Raw genomic sequence first — 18,340 nt, 5'->3', positions numbered from 1 at the left:
GACCCTGAAAGGGTTAAGGGCAGTTACTGGGCTAACGCAGATTCATATACGTTTTCTCCGAAGCTGGACCAGAGAAAATGTAATGTTTACCTTCCAACCGACCTCACCCCTCGATAGCTTATTAACACTGCATGTTTATATGCTATGTAATGTGTTTCTTATACGTAGTATAATTTTGAAGAAAATATCATAGATGGATTAATGAAAATGTAGACATTTAATGTGCCCGAGAGTGATTATTATTAGACATACATCGCATATAAACATTGCATGTTTACATAGCATGTTTATATGCTATGTAACGTGTTTCTTACATAATTTTGAAGAAAATGTCATAGATGGATTAATGAAAATGTTCATATTAATGTAAAATAAGACATTTAATGTGCCCAAGAGTGAGTCACGAATGTATGAGCAGCCCAGGTGGATGTATCTGGAGTTATCGATTTCTGAGCCGATGTACGAAACCCAGGGGGAAATTTTGCCTAAAAAAGTGCTCTAACTCTGAATTGTACAATTTACCCACTGACTGAAAACCGGGGGTCCACTGTAATGTTCAGTTACCTGACTTTTATATCAGTATACAATATTGTATATTAACCCTTTCAGGGTCGAGAGGCCCTCTCCTAAACTTCTCAGGGTCGAAAATTTTTCGGAAAAAAAATTATTTTATCTTATGAAAAGACAGAGAATCTTTCCCCAATCATAATGACACCAAAAGTATGAAATTTGATGGAAATGTTATGGAATGATGCTCTCGTGAAGTTAATGGTCTTGACGATGTTTACGCATTGGCAATTTTGCCGAATTTGAGCCCTATTTTCGACCAATTCCAGTGTACTAGTTGACAAAAATGATAACTATTTCGCTAGAACTCCATTTTTTCTATTGAATGAGTACAAGAAACCACCCATTTACCGATTTCAACTATCCAATAAAGTGGTCAGAAATTAGCAATTTTGCCAATTTCACACAAATTTCAAAAGATGCCAATTTACAAGTAGGGTCCAGAATAAACAAGATAGACATTCCTGGCACTAAAATAACATTTCCTCTGTTCATTAGTCATGTCCCCAGGCCCCTCTTACATTTCTTTTGCTTTCCACTTTGAATTTTTATTCTCACAAAAAATAGAAGATTAACTGTTATGCAGACTACTGCATTAGTGTAGAAATGGTATAAATAATATCAGTGCACTTGTGAAAGAATATTAGACTCACCAGTTGATGTGTATTGGATGCGTGGCATGATTTGTTTATGTTTGAACTTTGGCAAAAATCGAACATTTCTGCTAATTTGAGCTCAATTTCAAGGTACTTTTCATTGTGAAACCAATCAAAATCATCTCAATTTCTGTAATATTTCTTCCATTCTATAAAATGAGACCAGAAAAACTAGAATAAACCCATAAATACCATACGAAAATACAGTGCAAAGTCGTTGTTTTAAACCAAAAACACAAAGTTTTTTTTCTCATTACGCACTGTGTGCTGCAGGATTTCTTTTATACTGTGCACACTGACCACAGACAAATTCTTTCATATGTAGGCCTACCAGCTTTCTCTCGCTAGATTTGAAGGCGCTAGAATTTAGGCATACTAGTACGTTAATAACCCTGTTGCGTAAGCCGTACTAGTACGTCGGAAACCCTGAAAGGTTTAAATGTACTGCTCCATAACCTGTTTCAATAGAGAGTAAGAATCAGTATTAGTCTGCCTGAAACACCTAGGCCTGCTAGTGGCCTTCTTTGTAATTATCATTTTATAATACGTAAACCACACATTGTAAGCTTTGCAAGGAAATAAACATTTTCACTTTCATTTTCACTGAGTAACAGTGAGAGCGTTTCTTCTTTTTCAGGTTACGCTACCTGAGTGGGAGATGGCTTGTGTGTTAGCTGAGGAGGATATCTTTAAAATGTGACATACTAAGGGAAATAGATAAGGTCAAATTAAAAACTAGAACTAACCTCTATGTGAAGAGTTAATATTGTCACTATTATAATGATAGGCACATATGATGATCATTCTACTACTGTTGGTCTCTTACTATATTTATACTATACATTCATAAGGAAAATCTAAACCTACACTGGTCACATAGTACCAAAGGAGTATGATCTAATTAGGCCTGATTAAATGAAGAGGGTATTTCCATTTATTTGGCATAAAAGCCAGCATCAAGGCAAACTCTCTGAAGAGCCTTTCCATCTATATTCCCATCTTTAAGCAGACATATCCACATGGCTTTAATTTTTATTTAGGCTAATAAAATACAGTTGTCTGCAAAATACTTACCCTAATAATAGTAGTGTCTATAAGAGTCTGAAGTGCAGAAAATCCTGAGAAGTAGTAACCATTTGGAGGGCATCCAATCATCTGTAAGTCATCTGTTTGCAGATTACGACAATTTTCCCCACCAGTCCATCTGTTTGAGTTCAGATTCAAAGTTAGAATATTTTAATAAGTATAAATACAATGACTAAAATTATATATCTTTAACCTGTAAACGGTCCAAACGTATACATATGTTCTCTTGTAAAGTAAAAGGACACAAGTGCAACTAATGTGACATTTTATTGTGGCAACGTATCGCTCTCCAGGAGCTTTATCAAGCCATTACAAACAATACATGGACACAGAAGGTACATAAAGGCTAAGAGTGAGGTGCAATACTAGTGAGGTACCATTTCGATGTTCACTACTGGTGGTGGTGGTAGTAAGGACGAAGAAGAAGAAGAAGAAGAAGAAGAAGAAGAAGAAGAAGAAGAAGTAGTAGTAGTAGTAGTAGTAGTAGTAGTAGTAGTAGTAGTAGTAGTAGTAGTAATAGTAGTAGTAATAGTAGTAGTAATAGTAGTAGTAATAGTAGTAGTAATAGTAGTAGTAATAGTAGTAGTAATAGTAGTAGTAATAGTAGTAGTAATAGTAGTAGTAATAGTAGTAGTAATAGTAGTAGTAATAGTAGTAGTAATAGTAGTAGTAATAGTAGTAGTAATAGTAGTAGTAATAGTAGTAGTAATAGTAGTAGTAATAGTAGTAGTAATAGTAGTAGTAATAGTAGTAGTAATAGTAGTAGTAATAGTAGTAGTAATAGTAGTAGTAATAGTAGTAGTAATAGTAGTAGTAATAGTAGTAGTAATAGTAGTAGTAATAGTAGTAGTAGTAGTAGTAGTAGTAGTAGTAGAGCAATTAATTCGTACATGAGTAAAAGGATATAAAAGCTATTACTTGGGTAACATAAAAATAGTTTGGACAAATACAGAGTGGTAAGAGGCAGCTTGTTTCAGTGTTCACTCTCTGTAATGTGCTTTGTGTAGTATAACAGGAGAGACTATGTGATGGCAGGGTTTACTGTTTTCAGGAGGATTCTTGGTAAGACTTTGGAGATGGTGAAGCTGCCGTTGTTTTGTTTAATTGTATTCGAAACAGCGATCAGTGCTGATTCAAGGCACTTGCGTCTGCGGAAATTAGTTTCTTTGATCACTAATTGGGCGTCTCTGAATTTCATGAGATGATTGGTGGAATTTCGGTGTTGTACGCAGGCGTTGTTCAAGTTATCGTTCCTACATGTGTAAATGTGTTCATTGAGGCGGGTGTCGAGGTTTCTTGCTGTTTCACCTATGTAAATCTTGTCACAGCCTCCACAGGGTATAGTGTAAACTCCTGCATTGACTGGTTCGTGGTGCTTGGATTTTGTCCTGGTTAGATCCTTTATTGAAGTGCTAGAAGAGATGGCGACTCTGGTGTTAGCTTGTGAAAGTACTTTTGAGACGTTCAGTGCAACCTGGCTGTTGGGAAGAATTATAACTTTGTTGGGAGTGGTGTTGATGCGTGGAGAATTAATGATCTGAAGAGCTCTTTTCTTGCAGTCTTTGATGAAAAAAGAAGGAAAATGTAACTCTGTGAATGTTTGGTGAATGTATGTACATTCCTCGTCAAGAAACTCAGGACTACAAATTCGGTATGCTCTTAGGAAAAACCCGATGATGATGCCTGTTTTGGTCTTGGTATCTTGACTGGAATAGAAGTGTGTGAGATCATTTTTATTGGTGGGTTTCCGATAAACTTGAAATCTTAGGTAGTTTTCTTCTTTGTGAATGAGGACGTCGAGGAAAGGTAGCTTGTCATTGGACTCTTCTTCTAGTGCAAACTGGATCGCCGGTTCAACTGCGTTGAGCCTTGCCTGAAGATTCCGTACATCAAAACGTTTGGGAGTTATTACGAGGACGTCGTCCACGTAACGTAACCAAGTGACGCTTGAAGGGATGATGTTGGCGAAGTGTTCGGACTCTAGGTGTTCCATGTATAAGTTGGCTAGGACGGCACTGATGGGGGACCCCATTCCCATGCCGTAGGTTTGTTTGTAGAGCTTGTTATTGAAAGAAAAACAGTTGAAATTAACACAGAGTTCAATCAAGCCAACAAAATCTCCGGGAGGTAGAGGAAGATTAAGGTCCTGATTGACTTTACGTCGTAGAACCTCGAAGGCTTTTTTGGTAGGTACATTTGTGAAGAGGGAAGTCACATCCAAACTGCTTAGTTTCTTGTTACGGATGGAGAGGTTACGGATGCGGTTGAGAAGGTCGCCTGAGTGTTTAAGATGAGCGGGGTTGATGGTCCCCAGAAGGCAGGAAAGATGTTTGGCAAGAACTCCGGCTAGTTTGTGTGGAGCACTGCCTATTCCTGACGTGATTGGTCTGAGAGGAATATTGTGTTTATGGGTCTTTGGTAAACCATACATGTGTGCTGGTTTAGGGTTGCTTGGTAACAAGTATCAGCACTGATCGCTGTTTCGAATACAATTAAACAAAACAACGGCAGCTTCACCATCTCCTAAGTCTTAGCAAGAATCCTCCTGAAAACAGTAAACCCTGCCATCACATAGTCTCTCCTGTTATACTACACAAAGCACATTACAAAGAGTGAACACTGAAACAAGCTACCTCTTACCACTCTGTATTTGTCCAAACTATTTTTATGTTACCCAAGTAATAGCTTTTATATCCTTTTACTCATGTACGAATTAATTGCTCTACCATATTGTATTACTTTTGTCACTACTACTACTACTACCACTACCACTAGTGAACATCGAAATGGTACCTCACTAGTATTGCACCTCACTCTTAGCCTTTATATACCCTCTGTGTCCATGTATTGTTTATAACGGCTTGATAAAGCTCCTGGAGAGCGAAACGTTGCCACAATAAAATGTCACATTAGTTGCACTTGTGTCCTTTTACTTTACATACTGTCGGTAATTCTACCAACTTTATTACACATGTTGCCCAGTGCCCTGAATATTAAAAAAAAAAAAAAAAAAAAAAATTAATAGAGAAATAAAGAGATCATTTTTCTAAGTGTTATAGGAGTAAAATGAAAAAAAAAAATAGGGTCAGTATTTACCAAGATATAAGGCTACAAAGTTGGTAATTAATGCCCACCTGACGGCAACATCAAGTCCTGCTGTTTGCAGAAGTGTTGTTGATATACTTTTTTTTCTCATTTTTAAATTATTTTATATAATTTTTATGTTCTGATAATTACAATTTATAGTAGTTCTTGTCATTTCATAACCAATCTTTGTTCTGACACTAATATTGTACTGAAATTGTACACAAATTGTCACAAACACATTGACAGGTAGACATTTACACCTGCCTTGGTCATTCACTATTGTCTAGGAATAACTACAAAGTATTTATAGGTCCCAGCAATGGTATGAATATCCAGAGTATATAATAATAATAATAATACTAATAATCCTAGGTAGTAGGTTGGTAGACAGCAACCACCCAGGGAGGTACTACCGTCCTGCCAAGTGAGTGTAAAACGAAAGCCTGTATTTGTTTTATATCATGGTAGGATTGCTGATGTTTTTTTTTCCGTCTCATAAACATGCAAGATTTCAGGTACGTTTTGCTACTTCTTCTTTCAATTAGGTCAACCTACACATATATGTACAAGCATATATATACACACCCTTCTGGGTTTTCTTCTATTTTCTTTCTAGTTTTTGTTCTTGTTTATTTCCTCTTATCTCCATGGGGAAGTGGAACAGAATTCTTCCTCTGTAAGCCATGTGTGTTGTAAGAGGCGACTAAAATGCCAGGAGCAAGGGGCTAGTAACCCCTTCTCCTGTACAAATTACTAAATTTAAAAAGAAAAACCATTGTTTTTCTTTTTGGGCCACCCTGCCTTGGTGGGATACGGCCAGTTTGTTGGGGAAATAATAATAATAATAATAATAATAATAATAATAATAATAATAATAATACAGTGGACCCCCGGTATACGAAGACATTGGTATACGTTAAATCCAGTATACAATACATTTTAACGCAAAAATTTTGCCTCGGTTCGCGTTAAAGAAACCAGTATACGTGATTCGTCCGAGACGCGTCTGCCAGTGTTTACAAGCGAGCCAGCCAGTGTGCTACCATCTAAGCATACATTCGGTACATTCCATATTATCAGTGTTTTTGGTGCTTGTTTCTGCAAAATAAGTCACCATGGGCCCCATGAAAGAGAAAAAGGGTTCAATAACTATTGAAATGAAGAAAGAGATAATTGAAAAGTATGAGAGTGGAGTGCGTGTGTCGGAGCTGGCCAGGTTGTATACGAAACCCCAATCAACCATCGCTACTATAGTGGCCAGGAAAACGGCAATCAAGGAACCTGTTCTTGCAAAAGGTGCAACTGTGATTACGAAACAGCGACCGCAAGTGTTAGAAGATGTTGAGAGGCTGTTATTCGTGTGGATAAATGAAAAATAGATAGCAGGAGATAGCATCTCTCGAGTGATCATTTGTGAAAAGGCTAGGCAGTTGCCTGCAACTAGTGCTGATGTGAGTGAATTTAAGGCCAGCAAAGGTTGGTTTGAAAGATTTAAGATTCGTAGGGGCATACATGGCATAGTGGCATGACTCTCAAGCTGGTCCTAGTGGCATTAAAAGAAGGGAAGTAACCCCGGAAAAGGACTTGCTACCTTAAGTCCTAATGGAAGGGAATTCCCCTTCTAAACACTAACACCATCAACACTCTCCCCTCCTCTCATCCCATCAATCATCACCAAATCTTCAATAAAGGTAAGCGTCAGTTTGAGTGTATTAAAATTAATATTTCATGTGGTAAAAAATTTTTTTTTTCATACTTTTGGGTGTCTTACACGGATTAATTTGATTTCCAATATTTCTTATGGGGAAATTGATTCGGTTTGCGATAATTTTGGTTTACAATGAGCTCTCAGGAACGGATTAATATCGCAAACCGGGGGTCCACTGTAATAATAATAATAATAATAAGAAGAAGAAGAAGAAAGAAGATGAAGGAAGAAGAAGAAGAAAGAAGAAGGAAGAAGAAGAAGAAGGAAGAAAAAGAAGAAAGGAGAAGAAGAAAGGAGAAGAAGAAAGGAGAAGAAGAAAGGAGAAGAAGGAAGAAGAAGAAGGAAGGAGAAGAAGGAAGGAGAGGAAGAAAGGAGAGGAAGAAAGGAGAGGAAGAAAGAAGAAGAAGGAAGGAGAAGAAGGAAGGAGAAGAAGGAAGAAGGAAGAAGAAGAAGAAGAAGAAGAAGGAAGAAGAAGAAGGAAGAAGAAGAAGGAAGAAGAAAAAAGGAGAAGAAGAAGAAGAAAGAAGGAAACAGAAGAAGGAAGAAGAAGAAGAAGGAAGAAGGAAGAAGGAAGAAGGAAGAAGGAAGAAGAAGAAGAAGGAAGAAGAAGAAGAAGAAGAAGGAAGAAGAAGAAGGAAGAAGAAAAAAGGAGAAGAAGAAGAAGAAAGAAGGAAACAGAAGAAGGAAGAAGAAGAAGGAAGAAGAAAGAAGAAGAAAGAAGAAGAAGAAGGAAGAAGAAGAAGGAAGAAGAAGAAGGAAGAAGAAGGAAGAAGAAGAAGGAAGAAGAAGGAAGAAGAAGAAGGAAGAAGAAGGAAGAAGAAGAAGGAAGAAGAAAAAAGAAGAAGAAGAAGGAAGAAGAAGGAAGAAGAAGGAGGAAGAAGAAGAAGGAAGAAGAAGGAAGAAGAAGAATAAGGAGGAAGAAGGAAGAAAAAGAAGAAGGAAAAAGAAGAAGGAAGAAGAAAAAGGAAGAAAGAAGAAGAAAGAAGAAGAAGAAGAAGAAGAAGAAGAAGAAGAAGAAGAAGAAGAAAGAAGAAGGAAGAAGAAAGAAGAAGGAAGAAGAAAGAAGAAGAAGGAATAAGAAGGAAGAAGAAGAAAGAAGAAGAAGAAAGAAGAAGAAGAAAGAAGAAGAAGAAGGAAGAAGAAGAAGGAAGAAGAAGGAAGAAGAAGAAGAAGAAGAAAAAGGAAGAAGAAAAAGGAAGAAGGTGAAGAAGAAGGAAGAAGAAGAAGGAAGAAGAAGAAGGAAGAAGAAGAAGGAAGAAGGAATAAGAAGAAGGAAGAAGAAGAAGGAAGAAGAAAAAGAAGAAGAAAAAGAAGAAGAAGAAGAAGAAGGAAGAAGAAGAAGGAAGAAGAAGAAGGAAGAAGAAGAAGGAAGAAGAAAGAAGGAAAACGAAGAAGGAAGAAGAAGGAAGAAAAAGAAGGAAGAAGAAGAAAAAGAAGAAGGAAGAAGAAGAAGGAAGAAGAAGAAGGAAGAAGAAGAAGGAAGAAGAAAAAGAAGAAGGAAGAAGAAGAAGGAAGAAGAAGAAGGAAGAAGAAGAAGGAAGAAGAAGAAGAATGAAGAAGAAAAAGAAGAAGTTCCCTTGAAGCCTGATGTAAGACAAATGCCAGTGACAAGCATCTGTGAGGTGCAGTGATAAGATAAGTGGTGACATTTGATGAGCACCAGGAGGGTGCAGGATGAGATAAGGGGTGACATTTGATGAGCACCGGGAGGGTGCAGGATGAGATAAGGGGTGACATTTGATGAGCGCAGCAAGGTATAGTGAAGAGATGAGATAAGGGGTGACATTTGACGGGCGCTGGCGAGGGTGCAGTGATAAGATTAGGGGTGACATCTGATGAGTGTTGGCATCTCTGTCTCTGCTTATCTGTCTCTCTGTCTGATTGTCTCTCTGTCTCTCTGCTTGTCTCTATCTCTGTCTCAGAGAGAGCCACTGTAAACCAACATGTATTCTTGCACATTATATCTACAAGCACAGTATAGCACTTTATCTGGATTTTTTGGGTTATCCTAGGTAATTTACACTATGTATACATATTTATGTTTACCTGTGAGATAGAGATAGAAAGAGAGAGACAGAGACAGAAATAGACAGAGATAGAGACAGGCAGAGACAGACAGAGACAGATACAGAGAGACATACAGAGATAGAGCCAGCCAGCCAGCAGCCGGCCAGCCAGCCAGGAAGCCTGCTGAACACTTATTACTTATGTACTTAGGGCAAAGGTTATAAGACATTCTGAAAGGGTGTTGCACAAATGTTGCACATGGGTTATTATCGAGGTTTTTGATATTTTCTCGACCACTTGTCGCCACATCTACCTCAAAGCCACTAAACTTGGGGTCAACATCACTTTCCTCTTAACCCTTTGACTGTTTTGGTCAAAGGGTTAAGAGGAAAGTGTTTTGGACGTATATACACTCAATAATTCTAGCGGCTTCAAATCAAGCAGGTGAAAGCTCGTAGGCCCCCATGTGAGAGAATGGGTCTGTGTGCTCAGTGTGCACTGTATAAAAAAATCCTGCAGCATGCAGTGCATAATGAGAAAAAAAAAATCCGATTAAAACCCCGAATTTGAGGCGTATTTTTGTATAGTATTTATGGTTGTATTCTCGTTTTCTTGGTCTCATTTGATAGAATGGAAAACATAATACAGAAATACAGATTTTAATTAGTTTCACGATGAAAACTACTTTGAAATTGAGCTCAAAGTAGCGGAAATGTTCGACTTTTACCAATGTACCAGGTATCCAGGTAATCCAGGTAAGCAAATCACACCACACTTCCAATACACATCAACTGGGGAGTCTAACAGTCTTTCACTAGTGCATTGATATTATTTATACCATTTTTACAATAATGTAGTAGTCTGCATAACAGTAAATCTTCTATTTTTTGTGTGAATAAAAAATCAAAATAGAAAGCAAGAGTAATATAAGAGGGGCCTGGAGACGTGACTAATGAACAGAGGATATGTTATTTTAGTGCCAAGGATGTCTGCATTGTTTATTTTGGACCATATTTTGAAACTGGCATCTTTTTTAATTTGTGTGAAATTGGCCAAATTGCCAGTTTCTGACCACTGTATTGGGTAGTTCAAATTGGTAAATGGGCAGTTTCTTGTACTCAATTGATAAGAAAAAATGGAGTTCTAAAGAAATAGCTATGACTTTGGTCAACTGGAACAAAGGAATTGGCCAAAAATAGGGCTCAAAGTCGGCGAAATCGCTGATGCATATTTGTCGCAGAGATCACTATTTTCATGGGAGCATAATTCCGTGACTTTTCAATCAAATTTCGTACTTTTGGTATCATTACCACTGGGAAAAGATTCTCAATCATTTCATAAGAAAAAATAATTTTTTTTTTCAAAAATTTTTCGACACGGAATGAAAGTTTCGGAACGAGTCTTGCAACAGTCAAAGGGTTAAGGTAAGTAATAAGTGAACGGTATATGCATTTTATCACTCTGGGATGCTTTAAGTGTTGTAGTATATTATGTGTGATTGAGGTGGCCTGGTATGGTAGCTATGGTAGCCTGTCTGGCTGCCATACCTACCACACCTGATTTCTTACAATAAATACTACTCATCTCACCCTACATAAAGACTATAAATATTTTAAGGTAAGTAATGAGTGTACTATATGTGTATTTTACTTTTTAATTGTTTTTTAATGCCTAGTTCTATTGCTAACTTTATATATGTTAGTGTAAACTTGTTATCTAGCATTTATATGCATTTATAAGTGAAAAAAAGGGTGTTCCACTTTACAGCAGTAGCCTGGAATCTAGCCTACCATATAAGTGGGGCCATACGGTATATTTAAATGCTTATACAGTAGTGTACTGTATACTGCAATAAACAGAATAGAGGAAATCAGCTCTAATATACATTACTTAGGTTTGCACGTTGGTCGGAGAGCTGGTCTTAGCTCCAAGTACAGTGGACCCCCGGTTAACGATATTTTTTCACTCCAGAAGTATGTTCAGGTGCCAGTACTGACCGAATTTGTTCCCATAAGAAATATTGTGAAGTAGATTAGTCCATTTCAGACCCCCAAACATACACGTACAAACGCACTTACATAAATACACTTACATAATTGGTCGCATTCGGAGGTAATCGTTATGCGGGGGTCCACTGTAGTTGTAAGCAAGTACGTTGCTAAGTGAGAGGAGGCTGTAATATCAGCTCATTCTTGAATGCATATAAGACTGACCAGTTGGACATGTATTGGAAAAGTGACGTAATTTGTGTACTCTGAAATATTGGCAAAAATGGAACATTTCTGCTATTTTGAGCTCAATATCATGCTACTTCCAGTCCTAAAACTAATCAAGATCATCTCCATTTCTGTAATGCATCATTCAGTCTATCAAATGAGACCAAGAAACTGAGAATACAACCATAAAACCCATCCAAAAAATATACTGCAAAATCTCTATATTAAACCAAATATTGTACATGGTCACAATTCTTTTCCCATAAATGCACTGTCTGGGGCAGAATTTTTTTAATGTGGCTCACACTCACCACATGGACCCATTCTCTCACATCTAGGCCCAAATTTACAGCTCACTGCTTATCTGAGTGAGCTGAGCTCATCACGTAGAACTACAGCACAGACCCTTAGGTCAAAGCCATAGTACTACAGCACGGACCTCGAAAAGGTTAATCAAAATCACACTAGTATTTGTCTATATAACATTACAGTAAAGAATCATTTGTCCAAAATTCTAAAATCTGAAAACCTCCAAAATCTGAAAGATTTTTGAGTGTTAACATGGAATGCTACAAATGGATCATTCAGCTCCATATTTGTACTAGCACCATATTTGTACCAGCAGCAACTGCTCAGCGATTACTGTGTGTTTTGTGGTTTGTTGCGTGAAGATACGTATTGTTGAAAATGTCAAAAAGGCCTGTGGGAAAGAGGAAGCAGTTATATTTATCTATAAAGGACCCCAATGGAAATAAGTCACTCTGTCTGACTTTTTGGGGTTATCCTAGGTTCTCTACACATATGCTGCTATGTATGATAATTCTATGTAACTGTATTTGTGTATACCTGAATAAACTTACTTACTTACTTACTATATCACAGAAAGACAAGTTACTGGAAAAATTTGACAGCAGTGTTAAGTTTGAAGCATCTGACTGAGAAGTCTGGCATTGGAACAACCGCTATCTACGACCTAAAGAAAGAGAAGGACAAATTGTTAAAGTTCTATGCTGAAAGTGGTGAACAGAAGTTAATGAAAAATAGAAAAACGCTGCATAGAGGGAAAAATAAAGATCTCAAGTGTGTAACGAATAGAGGGGAAAATTAAGATCACAACCATGTATGGATGGAGTAGGCTTGTCAGCCTCAGAGCGGGCACATGTTGCTTAACGGAATGCTGATCATGAAACGAGCAAAAATCTATCAGGACAAACTGAATATTGATGGTAACTGTGAATATTCAACAACTGGTTACAAAAATTTAAAAAATGGTAAAGCATTAAATATTTAAAGATTTGTGGTGATAAGGCATCTGCTGATCATGAAGCCTAAAATGAAATAAACGCACTAAATTTACATGAAACAGCGCCAAAAAATGTCCCAGTATACAATTAATTATTCCAGATCTGCTAAATCCCAACCCTAAGCTTAAAAAGTTCTTACAACCAGATCTGTCAGAAAAATGTCCTTTGCAGAGGTAACTTAAATGGTCAGCTGCTCATAATAAACAATGTTCAGCAATGAACAAAGATACATTTCTCTCTTATTTATTAACTTTTTTCACTAAGGTATTTGAGGAGGTTGATCATGGTAATGAATATGATATTGTGTATATGGACTTCAGTAAGGCTTTTGACAAGGTCCCACATCAGAGACTATTGAGGAAAATTAAGGCACATGGAATAGGAGGAGAAATTTTTTCCTGGATAGAGGCATGGTTGACAAATAGGCAGCAGAAAGTTTGCATAAATGGGGAGAAATCAGAGTGGGGAAGCGTCACGAGCGGTGTTCCACAGGGGTCAGTGTTGGGCCCCCTGCTGTTCACAATATACATAAACGACATAGATGAGGGCATAAAGAGCGACATCAGCAAGTTTGCCGATGACACCAAAATAGGCCGTCGAATTCATTCTGACGAGGACATTAGAGCACTCCAGGAAGATTTGAATAGACTGATGCAGTGGTCGGAGAGGTGGCAGATGCAGTTTAATATAGACAAATGCAAAGTTCTAAATGTTGGACAGGACAATAACCATGCCACATATAAACTAAATAATGTAGATCTTAATATTACGGATTGCGAAAAAGATTTAGGAGTTCTGGTTAGCAGTAATCTGAAACCAAGACAACAGTGCATAAGTGTTCGCAATAAAGCTAATAGAATCCTTGGCTTCATATCAAGAAGCATAAATAATAGGAGTCCTCAGGTTGTTCTTCAACTCTATACATCCTTGGTTAGGCCTCATTTAGATTATGCTGCACAGTTTTGGTCACCGTATTACAGAATGGATATAAATGCTCTGGAAAATGTACAAAGGAGGATGACAAAGTTGATCCCATGTATCAGAAACCTTCCCTATGAGGATAGACTAAGGGCCCTGAATCTGCACTCTCTAGAAAGACGTAGAATTCGGGGGGATATGATTGAGGTGTATAAATGGAAGACAGGAATAAATAAAGGGGATGTAAATAGTGTGCTGAAAATATCTAGCCTAGACAGGACTCGCAGCAATGGTTTTAAGTTGGAAAAATTCAGATTCAGGAAGGATATAGGAAAGTACTGGTTTGGTAATAGAGTTGTGGATGAGTGGAACAAACTCCCAAGTACAGTTATAGAGGCAAGAACGTTGTGTAGCTTTAAAAATAGGTTGGATAAATACATGAGTGGATGTGGGTGGGTGTGAGTTGGACCTGATAGCTTGTGCTACCAGGTCGGTTGCCGTGTTCCTCCCTTAAGTCAAGGTGACTTGACCTGACTAGTTTGGGTGCATTGGCTTAAGCTGGTAGGAGACTTGGACCTGCCTTGCATGGGCCAGTAGGCCTGCTGCAGTGTTCCTTCGTTCTTATGTTCTTATTCTTCTTACATTATTGCTTAGTTTTTCACACTGAAACATTGTATGTATGCATTTGTGTAATGAATGGTTCTTCAGTATTTTTGTGCTTGGCAGTATTTTTGTCATTGTCACTCAATTTAGCTGTAACTGAACATTGGCAGGACACTATCTCTCATGCGAGTTACTTCATTCAGTATGTGAACTGGACCTGATTGGCCTTGTTCTCTTTCTGTTCAGTCTTGATGCGTGCAAGTGAATGTGTCTATGGCTAGGACTGCATACTGATTTGTGATGTTTTTTCCCATTCATTTTAAAAATATTTCATGTGTATGTTTTTAAGTTTATTGATTTTACTATTTAATATGAGTACATTTGTACTGCATCTCCATGGGGAAGTGGAACAGAATTCTTCCTCCGTAAGCCATGCGTGTTGTAAGAGGCGACTAAAATGCCGGGAGCAAGGGGCTAGTAACCCCTTCTCCTGTATAAATTACTAAATTTAAAAAGAGAAACTTTTGTTTTTCTTTTTGGGCCACCCTGCCTCGGTGGGATACGGCCGGTTTGTTGAAAAAAAAAAAAAAACATTTGTACTGCAATAAACCAAAACGAACCCACGGTGTGTGAATGCCTGTTTTTTGTATTACTATTGTATACCCGTATGTATCGTTATTTGAACCCGTTTTAACATACTGCAATTTTGCTTTTACTTTTTATGTCTGATAATGTTCCTCTAATAGCAAGATTGTTTGAGATGAATAAAAATATCATTGCCTGTTGGTTTGATGGTAAAAAAGTGAATCAGCCTACTGATACTACTTGTAGTTCATCCAACTACACTACCTGGTTTACCTTAGCCTACCGGTGCTAAGCGCCAACAAATTTTTATAATTATGATCGCTTTTTTTTATTCATCATTTTCTATAAAATAGTTTACAAAATTCATTAATGGGTCATATACAGGGGCTTAGATTATTGTCTAGTATTGAAACACTTCTCTAGGCTTAGGTTTAGGCCACCAACATGCTGGATAAATTTTCTAGACTTATTTTAGGAAAAAATAGTGTCTTCGAAGCCATCAAATATGGTACCTTCTTTTCGTAAGCAGTGATCATGTTTTTTTGGTACAATACCATGTTTAGACTTGGGTCCCATCCCCTAGCTGTCACATTATACAAACACAAATACAGCCTCTCCTCACTCAGCTACATACTCGTTTACCAATGCCTTGAACTTACGATGGGCTCTCTGACCAGTATTCATACCTAAATAATGTATATTAGAGCTGATTTCCTATACAGTGGAACCTCTACTTGCGAGCATGTCCACATGCGAGTTTTTCCAAATACGAGCAGTCGATGGGTCCATTTTTTGCTTCCATACGTGAGCAAAATTTCCACAAGCGAGCAGACCTCAAGGCAGGTTCCTTGACACTGGTGAGGGGCTCTTGCTCTTGATCTCGAGAATTGTATCTCATTTGTTTGTTGGACTATCTTATTGAAACATGGGCAATGTATGATGGAAAGATGCTTCTTAACATACACCAAAAATGAAAGAAATCTAAGCATAAATAATGGAGTTCACTTTTCAGCAATTAGCCACTCCTTAGCGGTAATTTCGAATGGTTTTTATGGTTGTATTCTTGTTTGTTTGGTCTCATTTCATAGAATGGAAGATATATTACAGAAATAGATATGATTTTTCCTAGGTAGTAGGTTGGTAGACAGCAACCACCCAGGGAGGTACTACCGTCCTGCCAAGTGAGTGTAAAACGGAAACCTGTAATTGTTTTACATGATGGTAGGATTGCTGGTATCTTTTTTCTGTCTCATAGACATGCAAGATTTCAGGTATGTCTTGCTACTTCTTCTTACACTTAGGTCACACTGCACACACATATATATATATATATATATATATATATATATATATATATATATATATATATATATATATATATATATATATATATATATATATATATATATACATACCCCTCTGGGTATGTATATATATATATATATATATACATACCAAGAGGGGTATGTATATGTATATATATATACATACCCCTCTGAGTTTTCTTCTATTTTCTTACTAGTTCTTGTTCTTGTTTATTTCCAGTTATCTCCATGGGGAAGTGGAACAGAATTCTTCCTCCGTAAGCCATGCATGTTGTAAGAGGCGACTAAAATACCTGGAGCAAGGGGCTAGTAACCCATTCTCCTGTATAAATTACTAAATTTAAAAAGAGAAACTTTCGTTTTTCTTTTTGGGCCACCCTACCTCGGTGGGATACGGCCGGTGCGTTGAAAGAAAGAAAGATATGATTTTTAATTGCTTTCATGACGAAAAGTACCTTGAAATAGAGCTCAACCTACGAGAAATGGTCCATTGCTTGGCTGTTTCAAAGTAAACAAATGACGTCACTGTCCATTCCAATATGCAGTCGTGAATGGGTTGACATTCTTTATACAATTATTGCAATAAGGAATAACAGTAAATCTTATATTTGTGTGAATAGAAATTACAAATTATTTATATAATAATAATAATAATAATAATAATAATAATAATAATAATAATAATAATAATAATAATGAAAGAAATCTAAGCACAAATAATGGAGTTCACTTCTCAGCAATTAGCCACTCCTTAGCGGTAATTTCGAATGTTTTTTTTATGGTTGTTAAGAGGTTAAGAGAGTGGTGAAGCAATGTAAAAAAGAGAGCAAATGAGAGAGTGGGTGAGATGTTATCAACAAATTTTTTTGAAAATAAGAAAAAGTTTTGGAGTGAGATTGACAAGTTAAGGAAGCCTAGAGAACAAATGAATTTGTCAGTTAAAAATAGAAGAGGAGAGTTATTAAATGGAGAGTTAGAGGTATTGGGAAGATGGAGGGAATATTTTGAGGAATTGTTAAATGTTGATAAAGATAGGGAAGCTGTGATTTTGTGTATAGGGCAAGGAGGAATAACATCTTGTAGGAGTGAGGAAGAGCCAGTTGTGAGTGTGGGGGAAGTTCGTGAGGCAGTAAGTAAAATGAAAGGGGGTAAGGCAGCCGGGATTGATGGGATAAAGATAGAAATGTTAAAAGCAGGTGGGGATATAGTTTTGGAGTGGTTGGTGCAATTATTTAATAAATGTATGGAAGAGGGTAAGGTACCTAGGGATTGGCAGAGAGCATGCATAGTTCCTTAGTATAAAGGCAAAGGGGACAAAAGAGAGTGCAAAAATTATAGGGGGGTAAGTCTGTTGAGTATACCTGGTAAAGTGTATGGCAGAGTTATTATTGAAAGAATTAAGAGTAAGATGGAGAATAGGATAGCAGATGAACAAGGAGGCTTTAGGAAAGGTAGGGGGTGTGTGGACCAGGTGTTTACAGTGAAACATGTAAGTGAACAGTATTTAGATAAGGCTAAAGAGGTCTTTGTGGGATTTATGGATTTGAAAAAGGCGTATGACAGGGTGGATAGGGGGGCAATGTGGCAGATGTTGCAGGTGTATGGTGTAGGAGGTAGGTTACTGAAAGCAGTGAAGAGTTTTTACGAGGATAGTGAGGCTCAAGTTAGAGTATGTAGGAAAGAGGGAAATTATTTCCCAGTAAAAGTAGGCCTTAGACAAGGATGTGTGATGTCACCGTGGTTGTTTAATATATTTATAGATGGGGTTGTAAGAGAAGTAAATGCGAGGGTCTTGGCAAGAGGCGTGGAGTTAAAAGATAAAGAATCACACATAAAGTGGGAGTTGTCACAGTTGCTCTTTGCTGATGACACTGTGCTCTTGGGAGATTCTGAAGAGAAGTTGCAGAGATTGGTGGATGAATTTGGTAGGGTGTGCAAAAGAAAAAAATTAAAAGTGAATGCAGGAAAGAGTAAAGTTATGAGGATAACAAAAAGATTAGGTGATAAAAGATTGGATATCAGATTGGAGGGAGAGAGTATGGAGGAGGTGAATGTATTCAGATATTTGGGAGTGGACGTGTCAGCGGATGGGTCTATGAAAGATGAGGTGAATCATAGAATTGATGAGGGAAAAAGGATGAGTGGTGCACTTAGGAGTCTGTGGAGACAAAGAACTTTGTCCTTGGAGGCAAAGAGGGGAATGTATGAGAGTACGTATAGTTTTACCAACGCTCTTATATGGGTGTGAAGCATGGGTGATGAATGTTGCAGCGAGGAG

General features: G+C 37.4%; 1 protein-coding gene across 8 annotated transcripts in view; it reads right to left on the bottom strand.

The window, feature by feature from the left end:
* Positions 1-18,340, bottom strand: part of LOC128692060 (cholesterol transporter ABCA5) — a 408,467-nt gene that overhangs the window by 302,948 nt on the left and 87,179 nt on the right. For all 8 annotated transcript variants that reach the window (XM_070079720.1, XM_070079724.1, XM_070079709.1 and 5 more), the window contains one exon: positions 2,298-2,427. In XM_070079720.1, the coding sequence (XP_069935821.1) occupies positions 2,298-2,427 (130 nt within the window). The remainder of the gene's footprint in view (positions 1-2,297; positions 2,428-18,340) is intronic.

Source organism: Cherax quadricarinatus, chromosome 6, assembly GCF_038502225.1.
Source record: "Cherax quadricarinatus isolate ZL_2023a chromosome 6, ASM3850222v1, whole genome shotgun sequence".
NCBI lineage: Eukaryota > Metazoa > Arthropoda > Malacostraca > Decapoda > Parastacidae > Cherax > Cherax quadricarinatus.
Note: the sequence above shows the minus strand (reverse complement) of the source record. Positions and strands in the feature narration are given on the sequence as shown.